Source organism: Panthera tigris, chromosome B3 (genome assembly GCF_018350195.1).
Source record: "Panthera tigris isolate Pti1 chromosome B3, P.tigris_Pti1_mat1.1, whole genome shotgun sequence".
NCBI classification, from domain to species: Eukaryota; Metazoa; Chordata; class Mammalia; order Carnivora; family Felidae; genus Panthera; species Panthera tigris.
The window spans coordinates 37,794,567-37,807,444 of record NC_056665.1 but is presented as its reverse complement, the minus strand read 5'-3'; the positions used below and the strand labels follow the sequence as shown (position 1 = coordinate 37,807,444).

The 12,878-nt window shown below is 40.9% G+C and overlaps 1 protein-coding gene and 1 long non-coding RNA gene across 24 annotated transcripts in view; one reads left to right on the top strand and one right to left on the bottom strand.

Annotated features, from left to right (window-relative positions):
* The window catches only part of MAP2K5 (mitogen-activated protein kinase kinase 5), a 271,419-nt gene that overhangs the window by 1,289 nt on the left and 257,252 nt on the right, over positions 1-12,878 (top strand). For 15 of the 16 annotated variants that reach the window (XM_042988550.1, XM_007084542.2, XM_042988549.1 and 12 more), the window contains exon 2: positions 6,063-6,111. In XM_042988550.1, coding sequence (XP_042844484.1) covers positions 6,063-6,111 — 49 coding nt within the window. Of the gene's footprint in view, positions 1-4,716; positions 4,865-6,062; positions 6,112-12,878 lie in introns of those variants that run through there. The other variant, XM_042988554.1, reaches the window with a different exon arrangement.
* Positions 1-12,878, bottom strand: part of LOC122239441 — a 49,106-nt gene that overhangs the window by 16,527 nt on the left and 19,701 nt on the right. For 6 of the 8 annotated variants that reach the window (XR_006218550.1, XR_006218552.1, XR_006218549.1 and 3 more), the window contains exon 4: positions 1,635-1,677. This is a non-coding gene — a long non-coding RNA (uncharacterized LOC122239441). The remainder of the gene's footprint in view (positions 1-1,634; positions 1,678-12,878) is intronic. The other 2 variants (XR_006218554.1, XR_006218553.1) reach the window with 1 other exon arrangement.

Below are 12,878 nucleotides of genomic sequence, written 5' to 3'. Positions count from 1 at the left end.
TAAAAGTGGAGGAAAAGGTGCATCTGAGAATCAATGCTGTGTTATTATTCTCAGGATATATTTCAGATAAAGTCATGGAACGTGAGAGCAGAGTGTAACCTCAGCAGTGGTCTGTTGAGACCTCTTATCTTTTTTGAGATAGTTACTGAGGAGTAGTGAGGTGAAACTTTTTCCAAAGTAGTGGTGCTCACGAGTGGGGGAGTCAGTACTAGAACTCAGATTTCCTTACTTAGTAATTTTTTTCCATGTGCTGCACTGCCATTTCTCATCTTTTAGCAGACATTTGAGATAGAGTGTATTGTGCCCATTTTATATATTGAATAATTGAGGTATCAGAGGCAGAACTGACATACCCAGAAGCATGTTGCAGGTACTAAATCTATAGCGGAAGTTACCTGCAGAATAAGATGGGGCTGGGTAAAGGTTCTTGGGAGGAGGGAGATCTGTGATGTGATTTTTTTTTTTTTTGGTTGTCATAGGTGCCACCATCAAAATTTGATTCCTGTACCTATATTTTGAATTCTGGATGTTGCTGACCATCCAGACCATTACAGGTTTTCAGGTGTCTGGGCTACGAGTCCAGAGGCTGGAGTGAGCCAGCAGCTTCCAGTCTTGTCCAGCAAATGTTACCCTTCTCTTTGTGTCTGGAGTTCGCGCACTCACGTGCATATAGTTTTCTTCTTGTGACAAAGCCCAGACTTTTTAGCATGGTCCTCTAGGCCCATCTGGATTGGCTTCTGCCTGCCTGGCACCACACCACACCACACCTCACCTCTCACCACACCCCACGAGCATCCTGTGCTCCAGGTTACATAGAATTAACTTTAGTTCTCCTAGGCTGTCTCCACTCGGTGCTTTTCTTCAGCTAGCCAACTCCTACGTGTCCTTTCAGAGCCCAGCTTCCTTTTTCCTCTACCGTAGTCTTGGTTACGTGCCCCTCCTCTGTGTTCCCACAGCATCGTTCGGGCAAAGCTCGCAGGTTTTGTCACAGTTTTATCTCTCCCTTCCAGTAAATGGTGCATTTCCGGAGGAGATGGACATTCATTTCCCCTCTTTCTCGTGCTCCGTAGGACCCTGAAATATTTGTTGAGATATTTCAAAGGGAGCGTTAAAAAATATGCATGCGGTTATGGTTTTGTGGACAGCCTGCTAGGTTTTGAATCAAAACGTGGGTTTCATGGGGCGACTGGGTGGCTCAGTCAGTTGAGTGTCCAACTCTTCCATTGCAGCTCAGGTCATAATCCCAGGGTCATGAGATCGAGGCCTGCATTAGGCTCTGTGCTGAGCATGAAACCTGCTGCAGATTCTCTCTCTCCCCCTCTGCCCTGTGCGTGCTCTCTCTCTCTCGCTCGCTCTCTCTCAAAAAAAAGTGAGTTTAATTGCAAGCAGTCTCACTTAACTAGACAAGTCTCTCTACCTCTTTTAGCCTCAGTTTCCTTACTTGTAAAATGGGGACAATACCTGCCTTCAAGGCTTGTGAAGATTAAGTGAGATCGTGTCTGTGATGAGAAAGGTGTGAGCTTTCTTTCGCTTTGCTCATTTGAAATAACAGAAGATATTTAGAACAGAGTGATACAGTGTTCACAAACACAAACTCTGGGCCAGATTGCCTGGGTTTAAATTGCAAGCCTTACCAGACTCACTTGGGCAAGTGTCTTTTGTGTCTCAGTTCTTTACCTGTAAAAAAAAAAAAAAAGAAAGAAAAAAAAGTGAGGGGTAGAAGATGAAAATAATGCCCACTTCATAGAGTATGAGGACTACTGGAGTTGATACATATAAAGCACTTAGAACAATCTGGAATGAGGTAAATGCTCTGTAAGTATTGTTGTTACAACATAAGGGACAGGGCCTGGATCTTTTGCTTCTTAAGCATCTCTCTATTGTACCTTGGCTCCAGGCTGATTGGCTTTACTTTTTTTTTTTTTAACGTTTATTTATTTTTGAGAGAAAGAGACAGAGCATGAGCCGGAAAGGGGCAGAGAGAGAGGGAGACACAGAATCCGAAGCAGGCTCCAGGCTGTGAACTGTCAGCACAGAGCCCAACATGGGGCTCGAACCCACAAACTGCGAGATCATGATCTCAGCTGAAGTTGGATGCTTAACTGACTGAGCCACCCAGGCTGATTGGCCTTAAAGTAAACTTTGGACAATCGGTTCTACCATCTAGAGTGCCTTGTGTCCTCACATGTGCCTATGTGCAGGTAAGCCCAGGTGGAGCATGTTTAGAGCCCTGATGAAGGGCTCTTGACAATGGGTGCTGTGCTATCTCCTGTGTTCCTATAGCAGGCTCTACGAACTGCACGTACAGATCCTAGTGGACACCTGTGATTTCTTCACCAGGGTCACGTCATCTTTTCATCAAAAAATTGTCAAAAAACTGGACACCTGGGTGACTCGGTTGGTTAAGCGTCCGACTTCGGCTCAGGTCATGATCTTACAGTTTGTGAGTTCGAGCTCCATATCGGGTTCTCTGCGATTAGCGCAGAGCCCACTTTGGACCCTCTGTCTCCCTTTCTCTGCACCCTCCCTCCAAATAAACATTAAAAAAAAAAAAATTGTCAAAAACCAACAGCTATATCAGCATCTTTGGCTTGGAACCTTAAAATTTAAAGCCAAATGAAATCTGGAAGCATCCCCCTCATTTCATATAACTCTCTTCTCCCCAGTTTTCAAATTCAGAAGTGTGAACCCCAGAGGGGGAAAATGCTAAAGCCACACAGCTCGTTTTTGGTAGGACCAGACACAGAAGCCAGAAGCAGTTTGTGGTCACTGAGTCATCTGTATCTGAGAGTGTTTTGTACCTGAGGTTGTAGTCGAGGGCTCTCATTACTGCTCTGTCAAATAGCTGGGAGACTTTGGACAAGGCACTTAGCCTCTCTGGGCCTGTGTCTGGGTCTGAATAATTCTGGACTGGCTGCAGGGTAAAGTAGGCCTAGCTGGTCTTCAAGGGCAGAGACATTTGATTATCTGTGTTTCAGCTTTCTGTGTTCTTTTCCTTGTAGACACAATCTCCGGTTTGGGGAAAATTGTGCAGGAGATCGCAATTAGTGGTACAAGAGAATGTTCCCCCTATTCCTCTTGGTGTTTGAATCCTGTCTCCCAAGTCCCAGCTCAGATTTCCTCTCATCTGTGAAGTTTTTATCTAGACTGAGCCTGTGATTTTTTTTCTGCCTCCTGAGTTAGCAAATACTGTATTTATGTCTTTTGTCTGGCTCTTATCAGCCTATAAGTGCGCTGTATTGTTATTCTTTTAGGTTTGTCTTTATCTCAGTGACCAGACTATAATCTTCCTAAATCTTACTGTTCTGTAGCCTATAGCTTTGTGATCTTTATGCTCCTGGCATGTGTAGATGCTTAATTATACTTTTGGTCCATCATATATTTGATTGGTATATTAAAAACATGGAGAAGAAAACGACCAAGAAATGATCACCATTAAAATATTTAAATTTAAATTTTCTTTTGAAGCCTTCTTTAGGTAAATGTTATGTTGTGAATAACAGAGGGCTTTTTCTTTTTTCCTGGACATAAGTCACTTAAAATATAATTGTAAAATATACATAAAATTATTAAATATGTCCTGGTTAGAAATGACCAGTAGGTATTAACTAATTTTGAAACTTTTCAACTCTTCAGCATTATGATAAGCCCCATCTTATTTGCTTTAACAGAACGATATGGCTGGTTGTGTTCACATGATCCCTCAAGCAAGTTTGCTTTTTTTTTTTTTTTTACTCTTTTTCCCCACATTAGGTGTAAAGCCTATGTGACTCCTTGTTTATGGTGATGGGCAAAAGGGGCACTGCTTCCCCCCAAGGTTTTCAGCTAGTTATTAGAAATTTGCTGTTTGATGGGATCTGCTATTCATAAGTAGGAAGGATCCTAAATTAGTTTGCTAATGCTATAGAGTTCATGGCACAAGATCTAGGTGATCAGAGTTCCCTGAAAGTAACGTCGACATGGAGGGTTGGGGGTGGTATCCCCTAGCTTGTTTTTAACCACACCACTAGTTAGAAAAGGTCCTCAATAGATGCTCTGGAAGGATGATGGGAGTGAACTATCCACCAATCCTCAGGTGCTGAAATTTTGGGTTTCGTTGTTAGGTAAGCTCTATAACTTTCCAGTCATCAGTGACTTGTTTTATTAATTTAACAGACACTATTGTGGCACCTACCATGTGCTAGACACTCTTAAAGTCACTTTATAAATGTGAACTCATTTCGTCCTATGAGGTAGGTACAGTTATGATCTCATGGCCCGGATAGACTCAGTCACCGAGCTGCTGAACAGCGGAGTCAAGGTCCAGCCCTAGCAGTTTGGCTCCAGCCCACACGGTCAGGCTTTACACTAGCTGTCTGTAGAATTTATTCCATACTCACTCTACAGTTTCCATTTACCTGTCAATAAATACTTTTACCTACAAGTGTGTAGAATTTTTTTAACACTCGATTTTTTTTTTTTTTTTTACAAATACTTCCTCAGAGTTGATGTTTCATGTGGTAAGACTAGAGTCAGAAGGAAAAAAATAACCTCCTTTGGGTCTAATGAGCGAGGGTTGCCTAAGATAGTTCTCTTTGATCAATTTTATATGCACAGATTTATTTTTGAGGGGAAAAAAAGGCACTCTGGAGGCGAGGCTATTATGCAAATTTCCACTGCAGCAAAAGCTTCTAAAGAACTGCCTTCAGAAGGAAGTTGCAGCCGCCACTCTGCTAAGTGCCCCGCTTGGAAGGGCTGTGGGCTCCCTGCTGAGAACTACCGTAAGCCGCTTTGTCACCCGGCTGCCTGGTGCCAGTTCTGGCAGAGCCCAGGAGGGACGTTGTGGCAGAGTCCCGGAGAGCAGTGAGGTTTGCAGACCGTTTAGGTGGGGCTGGACATCACGGAGGGTCATCTTTCCCAGTGCTGGCTATTTCTTGAGGATGTCCCATGCCTCTTGAGCTAAGCTGTCTCCATAGACTGATTTTTAAGATTTCAACTTTACAGGTTCCTTTAAATATTGGTATCAGAATATATAAACTTAAAAAAAATTTTTTTTGTAGCCTAGGTTAACTCTGTTCCAGTGTCATTCAATATATGTTTTCCAGTTGCTTAGGAGTAAAGGTTGATAAAAATTGTTTGTATCAAATGTAGCATTATAGGTTATGGCATTATTGGAATAATATGTCACAGAAACTTGTTTTTTGAACTCTTTGCCCTATGAATACAAGGCACGATGTTGCTAGTTGCATATCAGAAGCTGCATTTGAGTGTCCACAACGTGCTAGGTTAATTTATGTATATTATTTAACCTAATTTTTGCATTATCTCTCTAAGTATTACTAGACTCCTATTGGAGGATAATCAGATTGAGGCTCAGAGAGGTTAAGTAATTTATTTCCAGTCACAGAGCTAGTAGGTGCAGACCTGGGATTCAAACCCAGGCTAGTCTGACTCCTAAACCCCTTACTCTTTCTACTGGCAGTGCACTCCACAGCCTCCCGTAGAAGAAACTGTTTATTTGTTTAATACATAAGGGTGTATTTTTTTATTAAAATTTTTTTAATGTTTATTTTTGAGAGAGAGAGACAGAGCATGAGCGGGGGAGGGGCAGAGAGAGAGAGAGAGAGAGAGAGAGAGGGAGGGAGGGAGGCACAAAATCCAAAGCAGGCTCCAGGCTCTGACCCATCAGCACAGAGTCCAACGCGCAGCTCGAACCCATGAACCCATGAACCGTGAGATCATGACCTGAGCCAAAGTCAAACACTTAACCGACTGAGCCACCCAGGTGCCCCCACAAGAGTGTATTTGTATATACTGTTGAAGACGGAAAGATTGTTACGAATACATAGTAGAGGAAATTTTGTAAAGAATCTCCCCCCACTCCCCCACCCCCTGCCCCAAAATAGAGATTTAAGTTCTGGCCTCACATTGCTGGGCTAAGTGTGATTATGAGCTAATGTTTTTATAGTTTATGCCAACATTTCAAAAATCTTCTTCAGGTTCTCATATTTCCTCTAGGATTTGCCACATGTTAGCAATAAAGAAGATGGCTAATTGTGTTTCTTTATTCTTTCTTTGTTTAGGATGTGATAGGCCAGGTTCTGCCTGAAGCAACAACCACAGCATTTGAATGTAAGTCTGGCTTGTATACTTTCTTGACTGTTTCTTTCCGCAGTAATTTTTCAAAGGGTTTATGGGTTGTATTACTTTAGAAACTGACAAAAACAGATTATTTATGATCATCATATGGTACATTTAAATATTTATAAATTAATGCAAGTTTAATGATGATACTGAACTGAGTAATATTTTCTTATTTAATCATATCTTGGGTGTGCATATTTCTATAATATAGCTTTAATTACCAACATGACCTTTATCTGCTCTTGCTCCTCACTGTAATAATATTGTGGGACGAAATGAAACGTGTAAACTACCTGTAGGCCAGTGATTACTGATTAAGAGATTGTAATCCATTACTGCTTTAACACAGCAACAGAGTAGAGCTTTTAAGTGAGCGTTGCCTGGAATAATTCTGTTTTAGTGGGGCTTGGTGTGGCTGCTACATGGTGACAGTAACACTTCAGTCTTGAGTCCTTCTTCCTCACTGTCCCCTCCCCCACCAAAACCAATTGGCCTGGGGATTGGGAGGGGGCAGGATGGACTAGAAAACGAGTTTCCACATGAGCCAAGTCATTGCAAAGGACGTCAGGGTCCAGTAATGTTAAGGTGAGAGTTTAGTCCATAGAACAAGGGCTCTGATGTTGAGAAGGATGAAGTAAGGATTTTTTTCCCATCTGTTTTTAGAAGGTGAAGGCCACTTTTCCATTAGAAGATGTACGGTTTCTTCACACGATAGTTTACTTGTTGTTCTTGGTTTTTACGCAGATGGTTAATGACAGTGAATACAATGTCTTTTATTTATGCTCTCTTTGGAGGACAATTTGGTGGTACTTAACAAAATATAAAATGTGCAAAACCTTTGATTGAGCAGGTTTTCTTTTAAGAGGCTTTTCAACAGAAATACCTGCACATGTGTTGAATGCCCTTCAAACAGAATATTCATTGTGGAATTAAAAAAAAATTTGTAATGTTTATTTATTATTTTTGAGAGAGAGAGAGAGACAGCACGAGCAGGGGAGGGGCAGAGAAAGAGAGAGAGAGGGAAACGCAGAGTCCAAAGCAGGCTCCAGGCTCTGAGCTGTCAGCACAGAGCCCGACGTGGGGCTCAAACTCTGAACTTTGAGATCATGACCTGAACCAAAGTCAGATGCTTAACCAACTGAGCCACCCAGGCGTCCCATGGAATTATTTTTAATAGCAAAAAATTAGAGGAAAGCTAGATTCCTAGAATAATGGATTAATAAAGTATCCATTATCTGAAGCAGCAGCCAATTGAGCAGCAGCTAAAAAGAATGATTTTATGCATCGACATGGAAAGATTTCCATGATACATTGTTGAATAAGTAAATAATATGTATGGTGTGATCCCATTTTATAAAATAGCTAATCCCTCCCAGCTTCGTGTGTATCTTTGAGAGACAAGGATCTGCAGAATGCCCACCATAGTGTTTCCAGTGGTGTCCCCTTTGGGAAGTGGACTTGAGGGTTAGAGTGGGGAACGGTTGGCTAGATGAGCACACTTTTTACTTTTCTATATTTCTCTATTGTTTGAATATTTTTCAGCATTCATTACATGTGTTTAAAAGTCACTTGTGTAAAACTCTTAAAATAATTAGTACTTTATTAACCACACTGGACTGTAGGTCCTATTGAAAAATGGTACACGTATCTGAAATACTAGTGTTGCAAGCTCTTCAGAGCTTTTGTGGTAAGTCCTTGGTGGTACCCCGGATTTCATGGACAGGCTGATAGTTAACATCTGTTAACTGTTGCCAGATGCTGTGCTAACAACATTCCATGGTTATCTCATTTAATTTAACCTTCACAAATCTCCATGAAGTACTTGGAAGGACTGTTACTAGCTCCATTTTAGTTGAGGAAAGGATATCTGCTCTGAGCAGCTTGATCAAAGTCTCATAGCTAGTGAGTGGTAAAGTGGACTTTCTCGTGTAGACTCCAGAACATGTATATATTCTCAACCACTGTTGACACATGTTTTGGGAGTTGTCAAAATTCTTGAAATTACTTATTCTGATTAAGTGTAACAGAAAATAAGTTTATTTTGTACTTCCTATCTTTTTTTTTTTTTTTTTGAGAGAGAGCATGTGGGGGAGGGGCAGAGGGAGAGGGAGACAGAGAGAGTATCTGTAGTAGGCTCCGTGATGTGGGGCTTGATTTCATAACCATGAGATCATGAACTGAGCCAAAATCAAGAGTCGGTTGCTTAACTGACTGAGCCACCCAGGAGCCCCTGTCCTTCCTACTTCTTGCTTTCTGGGTCCCACAGAGTGTCTTGACCCCACTGGCTTCCAGAGTGAGGGTTCATAGTAATAACATCGATCATTTTAGCTGTCATTTGTTGATGGCTTGCTCTCTTTCTAGCAATGGACTAGATGATTTACCTAAATTGTTGCTAATCCTGACAAAAACTCTGTGAGGTAGGAAAACTATACCTTTGGGAACCTGAGGCCCAGCGACATGAAATGGTTGCCAAGGGTCATCAGCTAGGAAGTGGAGCCAAGTTTAAACACAGTTGTTTTTGACTGTGAAACATGCACTTGGTATAACCAAGTGTGTCAGAAGCCTATGAAGTGTGTTAAGTATGGTTGACGTGGCTGATGGGTTTATGGTTTATGGGTATGATGGAACAACTCTTGGATAAGTAAAACTTTAGCCAAAGAAATACTTATGGCAATATATTTAATACTGAAGAATACACCTAACACAACAGAAAAAAAAAGTGTGAATTTCTAGGCTTAAGTTCTAGGAGATCTCACTCCTTTACTGAAATAAGAGTGGCAACTCTATACCCATCTGTGTCTGGACAAGTTTTAGGCAAAAACAAAAAACAAAACCCCAAAACACACACAGACAAAATAATAACAGTCCTTTGTTTCTTGAGCTTAGAGTACCGCATACTTTCCCTTATAGACTTAGAATCCCAGCCTGGCTTTTTTTATGATTGCTCTAGGATGACCTTATTTTCTGAACCAAAGATCTGAACTAATAAATGGAATCTATGTAGAAGAAGCATTTGGAAAGATGTAGCTTGTAAGCTAATTTGCTGACATTTTTGAGCATTTCTGTGGTCTGGAGCTATGATGGAACAACTTCCAAATAAAGAAAACTTTGATCAAAGTTATATTTATGGTACTGTATTTAATATTGAAAAGGATGCCTAGCACTAATTGATTTCTTATGCAAAAGAGATGGTAGGGGTGCTGCCTGGTTGGCTCAGTCGATTAAGTGTCCGACTTCGACTCAGGTCATGATCTCGCAGTTTGTGAGTTTGAGCCCCATGTCGGGCTCTGTGCTGACAGCTTGGAGCCTGGAGCCTGCTTCTATTCTGTGTGTGTGTTTCTCTCTCTGCCCCTCCCTTGATCATGCTGTGTCTGTCTCTCTCTCTCTCTCTCAAAAATAAATAATAAACATTTAAAAAAAATGAATAAATGTTAATTTTTTTTTTTATAAAAAAAGAGATGGTATTGTCTTTAGCAATGTGAATTAAGCAACCAAGGAAAGGACACTGTCACATTTACTTGTTTCACACAAATATAGAGGAAAAGAGTTGATAAGTGGAAAAGAGGGGAAAGGTCAGGTAATCTTAGATTCTTCAGTCTGAGAAGTGCCATCCATTGGGTAAGACCTCTGATCCCACCAGATGGAGCTAATCTCCCTCCATACCTTTGCTAGAGCAGGTAACCCATGGGGCCTGCCTTCTGATGAGTTGTGTGCATGTTTCCCTTCTCACTAGATTTTGAAGGACTTGATGACAGGTACTGCGTTTTATTTCACTCTTATTCTCAGTACTTAGCTTAGACCCTTGCTGAATAAAATGAAATGTTGTGTGCCCATATTCAGATGAGAATCTTACAATTACTGGGACCTAAAGCCAAGTAAGTAATTTGCTATTTGCATTATTTGTGTTATTACCCAGGCACGGGATATAAACCGGTTGGTGGTGGACCAGTCAGACTCCACACTTGACTGGGCCTTCTGTCCTGAGGGGGCAGAAGGTCTACAATGACGATATTCTTTCTGGTTTGTGTTCCTGGGAGTAGTGTTTCTGAGGGGAGTTAGGCTGGATAAGGGGAGGGAGGCCCATTTGTGCTGATCACCTCTTGGACCGATGGCCCTAAGTCTTTTTCATTTTACCCCTTTTAGGTCCTTTTCCCCTTATAACTAGAGCACAAAGCAAAATACTTTCCAATATATAGTGCTTGATTTCTTTTTTTTTTTTTTTTAACATTTATTTATTTTTGAGAGACAGAGAGAGACAGAGCATGAGCAGGGGAGGGGCAGAGAGAGAAGGAGACACAGAATCCAAAGCAGGCTCCAGGCTCCAGGCTCCGAGCTGTCAGCACAGAGCCTGACACGGGACTCGAGCTCACAAACTGCGAGATCATGACCTGAGCCGAAGTCGGATGCTTAACTGATTAGCCACCCAGGTGCCCCTTGATTTCTTTTTTTTTTTTTAATTTTTTTTTAATGTTTTTATTTATTTTTGAGACAGAGAGAGGCAGAGCATGAGCAGGGGAGGGGCAGAGAGAGAGGGAGACACAGAACATGAAGCAGGCTCCAGGCTCCGCGCTGTCAGCACAGAGCCCGACGCGGGGCTCGAACTCACGGACTGTGAGATCATGACCTGAGCCGAAGCTGGATGCTTAACCGACTGAGCCACCCAGGTGCCCCCCTTGATTTCTTTTTTAATTAAGAAGGTATAGATGATCTTAAAAAAAGAATTCAAGCAGCATACAAATGAAACGAAAACTAAAAGTCCCCATTTCCCTAGTTTACTATTTAACAGTGTGTTCTGTATCTTTACAGAAGTTTTCTCTGTACATAATGCATACTATACTGCGACTAGTTCCCCCACCCCCACTTACCTTGTATATACGCATGCGCATATATATATATATATATATATGCGTGCATATATATATGTATATATATATGTTTTTATGCATGGTATGTATAACCTCTTCCAACATCACTGTGCACAAATCGACTTCATTCCTTTGGATGACTACAGTATACTTCATTTTATGGCCATGGCTTAATTTATTTAACCTATTGACGGACCAATCTTAAGTTGTTAGTGGTTTTTTAGTATTGGAAAAAATGCTGCAGTCAACAGCATTGTCTTATATCTTTCCACATGGTGGAAATATATTTGTAGGATAAATTCCCAGGAGTTGGAACTACTGAGACAAAGAGTACCCCTATTTTACATTTTAATAGCTATTACCATGTTGCTCTCTAAAGGGTAGAACCAATTTACACTCCCACCAACAATGTTTGAGAATGCCCATTTCTCTCTACCCTCACCAACTCTGAGTAATTTTTTATTAGCAAACTTCCTAGTCAGTGTCAATTTGAAAGGTGGAAGAGATTATTATGCTATTGTTTTATTTTTGTGTCTTCAATTATAAATGAGCTTGAGTGTCTTCATTTGTATTTTGATCATTTTGTTTAATTTCTGTGAACTGTTTGTCACCTTTGCCCATTTTCCTTTTAGGTTGTACGTTTCTAATTGACATAAGGATTTTCCAATATTAAGAAAATTGGGGCTTTGTCTCATCTGTTGAGTTATTTTTGTTTAGTTTACTGCTTTCCTTTCAGCTTGCTTTGGTCTTTTTTTTCCCTCTGCTTTTTTTTTTCCCATAGAGAGGGTTGAAATTTTTACATGGTCAGATTTATCATATTGTCCTTTGTGACTTCTGGATTTATGCCATTCTTAGAAAGGTCTTCCACATTCCAGGTATTGAAAAAACATTCATCCGTATTCTTTTGTTCTACTTTAACAGGGTTAAGCACACACACGCATTAGGTATGTGCATACATACATATGTTCGTATGTGTATTAGCATTTTTTTTTGTAAAAGAGTGTGTACTTTTATTACAAATATCAGAAGATTTGAAAATTTTGTACCATCTCCAGTCTATTTTGGTGAGAGGAGGAATCAGGTGGGGAATCCAACTTTATTTTTCAAGCACATAGACAGTTGACCCCCATACAAGTTACTGAATAATTTGTCTTTTCCCAGATGTGAGAACACTTCTGAGATAAAGCTGAATTCCATTACCATAAAAAATCTTGGCTGTTCGCATGTGCGGGCCCTACATATGCTGTAGGAGCCTGACATTCATACAGGCCCGGAGACCCCTGCTGATTTTCACAGTTTCATTAACAGATTAATGAGTACACCAGCACACGAGGTGATAAAAATCAGCTGTGCCCACTGATGAGTTTCCTGTGCATATCTGTTTCGTGGTCCTCCCCCTGGCTCTTCCCTAGACAAGTGGCTGCTTCAGAGTGACTGGTGAATTCTTACTGGTGACTTGAATGAATCGTTTTAAGTCTGTGTAGACAAATGCTGACTTCTCCCTGTGAATACCATGTGGCCCGCTTTTCCGTGGCACCCTGACTTCACACATTTGGTCTGTAGCCTTCATAAGTATCTTCGCGCTTGTCAAACTGTGCCTCTGAGTTTTGGTTCGTAAAATATGGTTGTAGGATAAAGCTTTATTTTACTTATGTCTTTCTCCGACCGTGATCGTGTTATGCTCACTTCTCGTTTCAGTTGTTTCATGAATTTCTGGAAGATTATTTTGGGTGGAAATTTTAAAGCCGGTTCATCATTTTAAATTTGGCATAATATGACCACTTAAAGGAAAATTGCAATGATAATAAGTTGTGATAGACAACTGTAGCTGATCACTGGAGAAACACCTGTAGGAGATACCCTTCATGTCCAAATAGCAAAGACTGCCTC